This window comes from Drosophila grimshawi, unplaced genomic scaffold (genome assembly GCF_018153295.1).
Source record: "Drosophila grimshawi isolate 15287-2541.00 unplaced genomic scaffold, ASM1815329v1 contig_1369, whole genome shotgun sequence".
Lineage (NCBI taxonomy): Eukaryota > Metazoa > Arthropoda > Insecta > Diptera > Drosophilidae > Drosophila > Drosophila grimshawi.
In genome coordinates this window covers 3,078,474-3,091,550 of record NW_025062891.1, presented here as the reverse complement: position 1 = coordinate 3,091,550, position 13,077 = coordinate 3,078,474, and the positions used below count along the sequence as shown (strand labels likewise).

Sequence of the window (13,077 nt, the reverse complement as noted above, 5' to 3'; positions counted from 1 at the left end):
ACCCCGTCAAACTTGGGCACTCGTCCCCGAACATCGACGTACATCGACGATTTCGAATGAATCCCCTTCGTACTCGGTTGCCTCGTCTGGGAAATTGTGAAAATTCGCAAAACAAATACACAACACATCCACAACAACAACAACAACAACAACAACAACAATAACAATCACAAAACAACAACAGTCGACAAGAGAAATGCCAATGATGTTTGTTCGATTGGGAATTTAATGGAACCGGATCGGGCAACGGTCGGCACAGCCTCATTATCTCCCATATCGAAGACAATGAAAATTAAATCCATGCCCGTGCCCGTGCCCGTGCCCTTGCCCATGTCCATTCCATGCCCAATGTCCGGCAACATGGTGCTGCCACACTCCCCGGCATCCGTTGCATCCGCGGCACTTTTGATGCTCGAGGCAACAACGGCAATCAGCACGACGACGAACACTATTCCTGATGGCAATCGCAATGACGAGTCAAAGTACACATTTCGTCCAGGTAAGTCGATTGAGACTCGTTCAATCCCGCAACCCGCAACCCGCAATCCGCACCCCACTTCCTGCTCCTGCTCCTGCTCCTGCTCGTAATCGTAATCGTACTAAAGCCATTTGCCATTTTCAATCTTGCTTTTCTCCTTACTTTTCATCTGCCATTTCCGCTCCCTCTGTATATAACTCCCTCTCTCTCGCTTTCTCGCTTTCGCTCTCTGTCTTTCTCTATCCATCTCGGCATTTTTAATTGGAGCACTGAAATTGTCCTATCAGCACTCGCATTAACATTTAATCTTCCGCATGCACCAATCCACTCCACAGCCTTCTTCCATTGCAACTTCTACAGATTTCTGCTTGAAATGGCCTAATTCATTTTTATTTTTATTTTTATTTTCAACACAAACAAAAAATTGAAAATAAAAAATCAAATAAGCATTGCACTTTTTTAAGTTTTGCTCGTTCGTAGTTTGGTTGGTCTAGTTGTAGTTTGTGATAGAGATTTGCATGGAAAGTGAGCAACTGTCCGCAGGGAGTATGACATGGGGTGGGGAGTGTGCTGGTAGAACGCCTGATATATATTTACATGGGTAGCGGTATCTTTTGGGGCTAGTAACGACAACGTTTCCGCTTTTCCACAGCTTGAGCTTAGCGCGGCACTGGTGAATTAGCTGGCTAGTTAAAAGACTGCTCCATTTATTTAATTCAACGATCTCTTGCAGATGTGGCCATGAAGTTGCGCGAGGAGAACGAGCGCCTCAATGCGGAGCTGGTGCGTCTGCGTCGCCTGCTCGAACACTCGACAGATGGCGCTGTGGGCGGCGTTGAGCCCGGTGCGGAGTTGGAAGCGACTCAGCCAAATGATGGCAAGGAACGGGTCGAAAGACTGGAGTCGGAGCTGCGCAGCGTCAAGAATCAGTTGCTGACCATGAGACTGGAGCGCAAGAAACTTCGCACAGACCGAGCCGATCTACTGGGTCAGGTGAATCAGCTGTGCGCCTCGCTGCAGGAACGGGAGCAGGAGCTGCGCGACTTCATACGCAACTATCAGGAACGGGTGCGTGAAACGGAGTCAACCAATGCAAAGATCTCTGGGGATCGGGATCGAGAGCGCTTTCAGCTGCTGAAGCAGGCACGCGATGAAGCGGAACGATCCTTGGCTCTGGCCCAGCAGCTTTCGGCCCGGGATCTGCAGCTGCAGCGCCTCCAGGAACAGCTGCTGGAGGCGCGACGGCAACTGACGGGCTGCCTCTCCGATCAGGAGAGCCTACACTCATTTGCGCCGCTGACACCGCCATCGGCTGCCTCCACACTCCTCAGCCAGCTGGCCAGCGGTTCGGCTGTGGCGAATGCACTGAGTGGCATCCGCAACGCCGAGGACAGTGGCCGTGGCAACTCCAATTCGTTGTCGGCCTTCAGTGGCAGCTTGAGCGGTGGCTCTGGCGCCACCGTCGGCGATCGCAACTCCTGCTCCAATGACTCTGGACTGCGCAACAGCAGCGATCGCGAGAGCACCGGTGGCGAACTGAACTTCAGTGATGGCGCCTGCGACAATGGACCCTGCATCACCGTCGATCCCGACAGCATCTCTCTAGTCTCCAGCCAAAACATGTACCAATGTGAGTGTAGACACTTCGTTCGATATCTATATATTTTATACTCTTATTCTTTTACCCAGTTGGCACGCCCAAGGAACGCAGTCCCACACTCTCGCCCCTGAATTCCGGCGCATATTCCAGGTAAATTGTACATCTTTGCAATGGCATTTGCAATATAATTATTTACTTAACTTAGATGACCCGGTCCCATGTAGGATGCCTATGCCTCGCTTAGCACAGTGATTAAAAATTCGATCAATAAAAATATATATTTTATATATTTTTTAATTTATAGTTGCACTTCACAACCCAATTCGGTAAAATTTGCATTAACTTCTATCTGATCTTAGTTTAGTCGTAGTTGCACTTCAAAAAGTCTGTAATTTTGTGTGTTTGACTGTCTCCTAAAAACTCGGAAGTTTTGAACTCAAGTCGTCTTTTCACGCAAATAACAGCAAATAAGAAAAGTGTTCCTCAGATTTGAGATAATCCTCAGCCTGTTTGTGTTAATTATATAACTGTTTCATCTTTATTAAAACTTAATCGAAATACGTTCCTCAAATCGTATCAAAATAACACATTTATATAAATGCTTTTTGCTTTGGTTAGCTGATTCGAAATATTTAAATTTTTACAAACGTTGCAAATGTTAGATCGAGGTCTTGTTAAATGATAATAATATTGTTTATTACTAGATAAAATAAAACAATTAATATTGAAGCGATTTCAAAGGATTACTCTTTGTATCCATATGAATACTGCACTTAATTCTTGTACAAAATGTTTCACTTAAATTCAATTTGAAAGTATATAAGTATGTATTAAAAACATCGTTTATATTTATTAACAGATCTGTGGAGCAGCTCTCGCCGGATGCTGATGGACCCGGCGGCGCTGGCGCCATAACCCGAAAGTTTGCCAATAAAAGCGGTGGGCCGCTGGGCGCACGAAATGGACGCGGCGGCACCTGGGGCAGCATCTCGCGGGTCTTTGCACGTTCGCGCAACAAGAGCAAGGCAATGTCTGCGGATGGTGTGAACGAGTACAGTGACTACTCGTGGAATCCGCTGTCCGAGGAGGGATATGCCGAAAAGTTGCGACTGTTGCGCGAGGCCTCCCAGCTGCCAATAGAGCGCTGGCGGGCAACACAGGTGCTCGCCTGGCTGGAGGTGGCACTGGGCATGCCACAGTATAGTGCACGCTGTGCGGAGAATGTGAAAAGTGGCAAGGTGCTGCTCGAGCTGAACGACATTGAGCTGGAGGCTGGCTTGGGCCTGGCGCATCCCATGCATCGCAAAAAGTTGCGACTGGCCATCGAGGAGCAGCGTCGTCCGGAAATGGTGCGCTATCCACTTATCACACAACTGGGACACACCTGGGTGGCCAGTGAGTGGCTGCCCGACATCGGGCTGCCGCAGTATGCGGAGCCCTTCCTGCAGTCTCTGGTCGATGCCCGCATGCTGGACACGCTCTCCAAGAAGGAGCTGGAGAAATTTCTCGGTGTGACTCGCAAATTCCATCAGGCCAGCATAGTGCACGGTATGTTTGACATTTAATTCAACTTTAATTTGTATTTCTTATTATAATTTATTAATTTTTAAATAGTTATAAGGAAGCCATGTTTTATTATTGAGAATCTATATTTCTCAGACGAAAAGCTGTGTTTCAGTATTAAATTACAACAAATTATCAAAAGATTAAATTTATTTACATTTTTAAATAAAATGTTCTATTTATAAAATATAAATTTCTAAGAAGTAGAAATTTGTAATATATTTAGAACATTTTTTAATAGATTCCAGAGCGAATTTCAAAATTTAAGCGTGATATTTTTGTGATCGTTGAAAAATACCTTAACTAAATTATTATATGATTATTATATTATATTATATCATAAAATTGAGCAAATGTATGCTGAGACACATCAAGTTTATTTGAAAATGCGATGAGTTAACGAATTCCCTTCTTGCGTAGGCATTCACGTATTGCGTATTGTGAAATATGACCGTCAGACGCTGGCGATGCGACGGGTTCAGTCGGAGACGGTTGATACGGATCCGATTGTTTGGACAAATCAACGATTTGTGCGCTGGGTGCGCTCCATTGACCTGGGCGAGTATGCGGAGAATCTGAAGGGTGAGTGCTAATATATGTAATAATGGACTTGTCACATGTCAAGTGGATATCATATCAATTCCAATTGCATATTGGATAATCTGTTGATTGACGCACTCGAGTGTAGAGTTTCAAGCAGAAAGCGCACACTAAACACTTGTGTCCTATTTTACCCACTTCTGTCACTATTTGCAGACAGTGGCGTCCATGGCGGCCTAGTGGTGTTGGAGCCATCCTTTTCGGGCGATACCATGGCAACCGCATTGGGTATTCCGCCTGCGAAGAATATAATACGACGACATCTCAACACCGAATTCGATGCCCTCATCCTGCCCGCAAGGTGAGTGTGTGTGATCCCTTGCCCCCTCATGTGTGTGTCCCTATTGTATTGCCCTGGTTTCGACACCGGAGCCACTCTCTAAGTATATGAATATATATTTATATATATATAATATATATTTATATATATGTAGCGTAAAACAGCATTTTGATTATTGTACCCATTCGATTAGAATTTCATTTTCCTTTGTTGCCTTCACATTTGATTGGAATTTATTGTTTTTTTTTCTTCTGTTGTATCCCATTGTCAGTTAGATAATCGTACATTATTTCAAGCATTTTGTTTGTATCTTCATTTCTGCACGTTCCTCATCCACATAATCATCATCAAACTCACATGCAAATTCATAATTATCAGCGCTATTCCATTATCAATAGTTGTTCATGCTAATGGCAAAATAAAAATAGCTAATTATTTGTTATAGTGCAGAAATTATAGTTGAGGCTCATTATCAATATTTTTGAAAGCGGGAGTTAATGTTTGGAAATGGTTATTGACTGGAATCAAGTTAGCAGTAAACTGAATATGTTTCTAATCCTTAAAAATATATTACAAAATTGATCGTTAATTTTGTATAAAAATATACAAATTGTAATCGGGCGATTGGCAATAAATGTTATGCTATAAGAAGTTAGTTAGTTACAAAAAAAAAGTACATTTTGGTGTTAGCATTTAAGATCTGTTTCTGCTTCTTCCATTGTTCACTTCATCAAAAAAAAAAAACAAACAAACATATAAATATTTGTGTAAAACGCTTCTCTTGAGTTCACTCTGCTTTGCATATACTATCTACTATCTACTATATACTATCTACTATCTTCATACCTACATGTCATCATCTTAATCTCAGTCTGCGCTCTAACAATCAATGCAGATAATCCAGAGATGCGAATTGTGAATGTGCCGATTGTTGTTGTAGTCATCATTCACGTCTAATCAATTAGTTGTATTCGCATTCGTATTCGCATTCGCATTCGTATTCGTATTCGTATTCGCATTCGTATTCTTATTCATGCGTCGTCATCAGTTTCCACATGCATACATCTATGTAACTGTATCCATCATCTATCTATTCTCTGTCTTCTCGTACATAATAAGTACATGTATGTATTCATACATATAGATATACATATATATCCACACACACTATAGTGTTAGCATAATATTCACCAAATACATATAAATGTGTAGGTAAAACACATACATACATATGAAACATGTGCGATGTGCGATGTGTGTGTGTGTGTGTGTGTGTTTGTGTGCGTGTGCGTGTTTTAGAGCATGTCTGAAATGCCGTCGAAACGCACTAATTGGCTTGTGCCGTATTTTTCTCTCTTTTTTCTCTTCCAAACACCTCGATATCAACATATATATTTTCTATGCAGATACATTATTTACTGTCAAATGGAAGAATTTCAAATGGAAAGCTCCCGGCAATTGGCCAAATTAAATCAGGGCCATTAAATCACAAATCACAAATCACAAATATCAAGATCAAAATCACAAATTGTCCTCAATAAGTGGCAAATCTGTAATTTGTAATCAAAACTCGATGGGATTCAACTCGATTTTCAATATTCAATTGTATTTTAGCTAAGCTGATTGGTAATTCTAGGAAGAGAACAATAATTGGAGCACAGCGCTAATCAAATATAAACATAATTAATACTTACTACTCGTACTTAGTATATAGCAAAGCAAACTCCAAAAACAAAAACAACAAAAACAAAAAACGAATATAGATAAATATGCTTAAGCATCGAAATACTCGTAGAATCGTCTACTCAAAAAAAAAAAAAAAACTAACAAAACCCACCCCGAGTCCCCTTGACGATCCAATTAAATGAAATCAAATTAAACGCGTATGAAAAACATACTGGTAAATAAATACAACATATCGAAATTCCGAAGAGCTTTGCATTATCGATATGTCCAAATAATATTTAAAAAAAAGAAAACCATACATAATTATTGCAAATCGGGCTTTAAAGACCGCATTTATTCTATACACAAACGTATTACAACACAACGGAACTTTTTGCATTTAAGCCAAACACCAAAAGCCGCTAAAAACGTTACACAATACAGCATACTTATACATATATATGTATACATATATATAATGGTTTGAATCGGTGTTCCGAGAATAAGATGAAGATTACGCAGATCTATATAATATATATGAAGACACATAGAAGTGTTTAGGTGTAGTGGGCCAGCATCTTTTTGGGTAGAGACAAGACACTCTTTTTAAGTAGAAAATGCGATTCATTTATAGTTTTATATGCATATCTATTAATTTATAGCCAAACAGATACGAAATACCGCATTTATCGAATAATTGATGTGTAATAAAGCATAAATAACCGGGCTCAAATGCCTTCGTAACTAACGTGGACAGCCGTCCACTGTGATACAGATACAGATACAGATACTGAACATTGTACCAACATATATACATACATACATACATACATAAACGTATGGCTCCCAGAGCGTAAGCCATAAGGAAACCCATACATACATACATACATACATACATATATACATACATACATACATACATACATACATACATACATACATACATACATACATACATACATACATACATACATACATACATACATACATACATACATACATACATACATACATACACAAATGCGTACATACATACATACATACATACATACATACATACATACATACATACATACATACATACATACATACATACATACATACATACATACATACATACACAAATGCGTACATTAGTATGTACATTGTGCATTCACCAATACATTTTTACATACACATTAGCTTGTCATCTGCCGCTCGATATTGCATACTTTTGTGCGCTTGCAGATGCCGCAATTGAGATATATAATATCTATTGTTAGTACTTTAGTTCCTCACTCCAAATCCCATATTTAATACCAGTCTTTATTGAGTCAATGCTATGTCAATTGTAAGTAAAACTCGAAAGAATTTTCGAGTACAAAATTAGCACTACTTATGTACTTGAATATGTCTCAATGTTCTGTAGTTTTCTTGTTTTTTTTTTTGGTTTTTAGCCTACTCGTTGACATCTACTTTGTATCAAGAATATTCATGCCGTTTCTCTGTCTCTAACTTGGATGTGATTGAAGCAATGCTTCTTGCATACAACTTATTAAAACACATTTTATTTCACTTACGAACATGTAGCAATTAAATATGTATTTATTTCGGGGCCCCATATCTCATCTACGTTTGCATACAGATACATACACACATCTATTTAAATGCGCTTATATCTTAGTGATAAGTTTTGTTGTTTACGCTACAAGTAGTCAATTGTGCAAATATGTACTTACTTACATAACTATCTCGTATATATACACACACTAATTTCTCAATATTATTAACCATCTTTTGTCTTTGTCCCGTTTCTTTTCTACTTTCTATTCTATATATTTTTCACATATTTCTTTCGATTTTTGGTATAATCCTCAATTCAATTGTATCAACGGCTTGTTGTTGCTATCCTTGTCTTGATTGTTTACAATAATGCAACACAACAACAACAACAAAAAACTACAACTACAACTACATCAATACATCAATATATGCCTACAACAACATCAACATCAACATGTGTATGTGTGTGTGTGTGTGTGTGAATGCTTGCCTGTTACGTCTGCCTTGCCGCCTGCCTCTGCCTCTGCCTTCTCTGTCTTTGTCTCTGCCTGCCCCGTTCTGTGTCTACCTACTACTACTTATTTGTGCCAACAATGCAACAAAATTGTAAACATGCAAAAACATTAAAACATCCCCACACACTCACAAATACACACACAACACACACACACCTCAAACGACAAAAACGACAAAAAAAAACAATCCGGTTGTATTGCAATGTTTGTTGTGTAGAGCAACTTTGGGTCAAGGCATACGTTCCGGTTGCGGCATAGTGCCACTAACTGGACCCGGCGGACTGCAGCACTATGCCACAACAGATCGGCGATCGAGTGGCAGCCTGCGGGTAAGTCCAACCTATCCTTAAATGCATACATAAATAGTATACATAACATATACATACATAAATCTAAATGTAACTAGCGCTTGCACACATAAAACATAAAACTCGAATTGGTTGCCTACGCGAAAAACAAAAAAACCAAAAACAAAAAACAAAATTCAAAACATAAAAACTATATTTATGTATAAGAAACTGAAAATCTGTAAGCAAATTTCTGCCTCTGTATTTATCTTAGCCTGATTTGACGTGAAGCTTTTGTTGTCTCTCTATTTCTCTGTGTGTCTATGCTTTAAACTAACTTTAACGTATCGCTTTCAGTACTTGTGTAGAATGTCAAGGATCCCATTCGTTTCATTTCTACTCCTTATTTATTACAAAAAAAACAACAAGAAATACATTTGACAGACATTTCCCACTTCTCAAATGTACTTTGAGCACACAGTACAACGATCTTTCTACACCTAGACTACTTGATAATAATTGACTTCAACTATTCACTCAAAACTTCAGAATAGATCAAATGAAAAATATATTTAAGTAAGGATAAGTATTTAATTTTTTTTTACTACCTTTTACATACTTTGGCATGCTTTTTGAAGATCGATTGGGCCACGGAAAAGCACACGCAGCATAAATCATAAATAGATATTCTAGAAATTAGATATGGTCACATATAAGATATATCGGAGATATTGGTTGGTGGCTTAGAAAAATTAAGTACAGCTCTCTGTTTGCTTAGATAATATGATGAAGAAAAAGTGTTTTAATTTAAAAGACGAATTCTGAAGGAATTATTCAAATTAGCTAGTCCAATTATATAGATTTAATTGCGTATCGATCCCTTGACGCTATTGCGTGCTTAAGTGTTATAATAAGCCGTATTATTATTTAGTGTTGAGAAGCGCACATTTATAATAGAGTTAAGCACGCCATAACGATTAAAATGTAAGCATATATTATGAAATGCAAGAAAACAAGATCATATTAAGCATATACTTAACTCATATACTCGTTCACAATGCGTAGTTATTACAAGTAAGTAACAATTAATGAGCATTCTGTAAAATGCAAAAAAAAAAACAACACATATATATATATATTTATGCAAAACAAAAAATAATTAAATTTAATGTAAACTGTTTAAATTGCGAACTTTTATTTGCCGTCCGTTTTGTTTTATACATTTGACTACTAATTAAAATATTAATTAAACAACGAGACCAGAAGTTTCACGACAAATCCAAGATAAATCGTGTACAGTCAAAGTGATGAATAATTCAATTTAATATGCATTACCCCCTCCACTGGGGGGGAGGGGAATGGATGGGCGGGATTGACGGGGTTGTGGTTGCTGCTGGTTATCAATTTAAAGCGAATGCGAAACTAATTTGCAAATTTGCTTTTCTTTCCTTCCTATTTTTTTTGTATCTTACAGATTTCGGCATGGAAAGGATCTCAGGTAAGGGGAAGCTATGAAAAAAACAAAATTAAAGGGATTTCCAATGCGCTAATTCACTGTTCATTTGCAGAGCTCTCTCTCAAAAGCCTTTCGCTTCAACACAAAATCCCATCGGGCCGGCGATCGCAGCTCCTTCGGTAACTCCACCTCCCCAACGCCATCGTACAGCAGCAGCGAGGGCGGCGGAGGAATATACGCTACCATAGGTCCACAGCAAATGCAGTCGCATCATCCGCCGCCTTCTCATCATTTTCTACCGCCACCAACGAGCGCACCGCCACCGCCCCCCAACTCCAATTACGGCCCAGCTGGTCACCGTGTCAGCGCCCCGCCCCTTGCCAATATACTGGATCCACATGGCTTAGATAGTCATCTGCTCTACGAGCAGAACAGTCGGCGCGTGAAGAGCATCAGTGACATCGGTGTGGCAACCAGTGGCAGCATGGGTGCCTGTAGTCTGGGTGGCATATCCGCAGCATCCGATTCGCCACAGTGAACAGCGGAATCTGAACTAACATTCCCAAAAGTGATAAGTTAAGTGTCGTTCAGCAATTGTATATTCAATATGAATTTGGATTTAATTACACACACACACACACACATATATTCAAACACAAGACCCACCTGAAAATACATGGTGCATTCAACAGATACATATGTCAACAAGATACAAATACACAACCACTATGAATATTTGATTAAATCAGATTGCAACTACAGAAAGTAAACAGTTTAAAATTAATTTAATATATGTACATGGATAGGCAGAGTTCTCCTCATGCAATTAAGAGGAAGCCACTTAATTAATTCAATTAATTAACCACAGAGGATCAGTGAATACTGTCGAGAATTTGCGTGCTCCAAACTAAAAACAAATTAACTTTATTAGCCTAATAAAAACGCAATTAATTTATATATTTTAATTTTTTAAATTGATTTAATTTTACAAATGCTACTCCAAATGCAAATGCACACAACTAAAATTGTTGTGTGACAGTGGCAATAAATTTAAGCGAGCTAAAAATGAAATCTGTGTGTATGTATGTGTGCATAACAAATAACCAAAATTGCAATTTAGATAAATTGAAATTATTTCGAAAGCGCCCAAACCAGTCTAACCAACTAACACGTAGCTAAGCAAATCCCCCTGATCCCCATGGATTTAATGAATTCCCTAAACTGCAGTATTGTGCAAATTGTAAATGGCTATATTCATAAGTTTATATGTATGTATGAGAAAGATAACCTAATGTACACTGTGTAATTTCCAAACAAATCAATTTGAGACTAGCAAATCGCATCAAGCGCAATCCGCAATCCGCAATAGTCAAATCGTTAATCTCTACTCCAAAGTATAAATAACTGATATCCAGCATTATCCTTCCTACAATTATAATTCCTGAAGCATATATATTGTATCAATAATATGAGATGTTTATTTTTAAGCAGACCAATTTAACTCTAGAATTACAAACAATTAAAACTAACTAACGAATAAACCAATGATAAAAATCGCATTTTACTATATGTTTTTGATAGGAACGCTAACAAATATTTATTTGCTTTGACAGAGGTTTTATGTATAGTGCGGTAAAATATGTGCACTAAATCATTTTCAATATTCTAGATGCTCAAACTGATGGGTTTATTTAAAAGTTAAACAAGTAAAACTTCAACAAATTGCATTTTTTCCAAGCCAAAACATTTCACCGTCACCAAAATCGTTTTTGTGTGTGCATCCCGAATCCGTTTCTGTTCGTTGCATCTGATGGGATTCGACTGGATCTGGGTTTGCTAGCGGCGATCCCCGTCATTCTCGTTCCTTGGACGACGAGTTGTGTGTGGACGTCCCTTGGGCTCTGGTGCGGGCAAAGGTTCGGCGGCTGTCAAAGTGCCCATGCTGCCAATAAGTGCCAAGAGGCCAAGTACCAAGAATAAATTGAACCACTTCATACTGGAATCGTTAGTACAATTTAGAAGCTTTACTTTCGTCAATCGATTGCAAACTGCTGACTGATCTAACCAAGCGTTCCTTTTTATGGCCCGAAGTTCATGTATGCTTATGTAAATGGCGCTGGGAAAAGCTATCAACTACGTTTACTGTAGTTTATGTTGTTAGATTAAACAGTTGAGTTGTAAATTGAGTTGTAAATCTAGCGATAAATATGGGCGGACAGACATTTAGGTAATTGACTTCAACAGCATTGAACAATTGTTTGTTTATAACGAATGCTAATTACCTTGCGGCGTGGGATCTTTAGCAGTGACATCTGTACTAAATACTATATATGCAAATGTGAAACAGCAGAATTCTTGATAATTATACCTCATATTTACAGTATTTTTATTTTCTGATAATGTGTATATTCTTCTCATAATGGATGGAAAGAATACGGAAAAAACACTTTCGGTGCGAGAATTACATAAATTATGAAATAAATTTAATTATACATTGATAATCGATAGCACTTTGCTATGAACCGAAACATGTTGATAAGAAACAATCGAGCTTACAATTATATAGACTGTACAATATTTGACTAACGAGAACATTGAACTTAGTGCTCGTACAGCATTGTAACGATAAGCTTACAAAATATGAACAAAATTGCGATCGGACTGTATATCCATTATCTTATATAGCAAAGAATGCGATGGCTGTAGTTAAAAACAATTCAAAATGCATTTGTCGAAAATGCTAAAAACTAAACAATAATAACAAAAATTAACAATATGTATAAGTAAAGTTTATGTGAGTTTTACGAGTCAATTTGAGTGTGGCACTGCAGAATTAGCTTCTCCTGAAACATTTGACCAAGCTCGTTATTTTCCTGCTCTCGCCGCAGCTCCTCACTAATCTTCTGCCACAGACTCTCAAATCCACAGTCCCACGATCGAAAATTGAGCTCATTTTCGATTGTGCTCTCATCAAAAGTGAAAGAGTATTCATGCTCGTAATCGCACATTTTTAAATAACAGTTGGGATCTGCGAACGAAATTCAAAAATATAACGGTCACAAGTAGCGATATACACAAGATCTCGGCTTAT

At 38.4% G+C, this 13,077-nt stretch overlaps 3 protein-coding genes across 6 annotated transcripts in view; 1 reads left to right on the top strand and 2 right to left on the bottom strand.

The window, feature by feature from the left end:
* Positions 1–11,545, top strand: part of LOC6559053 (kazrin) — a 54,558-nt gene extending 43,013 nt beyond the window's left edge. For 2 of the 4 annotated variants that reach the window (XM_032734022.1, XM_001987187.2), the window contains 9 exons: positions 185–499; positions 1,212–2,108; positions 2,168–2,228; positions 2,938–3,626; positions 4,062–4,223; positions 4,398–4,542; positions 8,461–8,572; positions 10,005–10,028; positions 10,099–11,545. In XM_032734022.1, the coding sequence (XP_032589913.1) occupies positions 185–499; positions 1,212–2,108; positions 2,168–2,228; positions 2,938–3,626; positions 4,062–4,223; positions 4,398–4,542; positions 8,461–8,572; positions 10,005–10,028; positions 10,099–10,524 (2,831 nt within the window). In that variant the 3' untranslated portion in view covers positions 10,525–11,545. Of the gene's footprint in view, positions 1–184; positions 500–1,211; positions 2,109–2,167; positions 2,229–2,937; positions 3,627–4,061; positions 4,224–4,397; positions 4,543–5,927; positions 7,104–8,460; positions 8,573–10,004; positions 10,029–10,098 lie in introns of those variants that run through there. The other 2 variants (XM_043216408.1, XM_032734024.2) reach the window with 2 other exon arrangements.
* A 107-nt stretch (positions 11,546–11,652) lies between these two features.
* LOC6559052 lies at positions 11,653–12,006 on the bottom strand. Its single transcript, XM_001987186.2, has one exon. The coding sequence runs from the start codon at positions 11,979–11,981 to the stop codon at positions 11,823–11,825; it is 159 nt and encodes a 52-aa protein (XP_001987222.1). The 5' UTR covers positions 11,982–12,006; the 3' UTR covers positions 11,653–11,822.
* Positions 12,007–12,341: 335 nt separating this feature from the next.
* LOC116804944 lies at positions 12,342–13,026 on the bottom strand. The gene has a single exon (XM_032734025.2). It carries the CDS (start codon positions 12,992–12,994, stop codon positions 12,788–12,790), a length of 207 nt encoding a protein of 68 aa, XP_032589916.1. The 5' UTR covers positions 12,995–13,026; the 3' UTR covers positions 12,342–12,787.
* Positions 13,027–13,077: the final 51 nt, after the last annotated feature.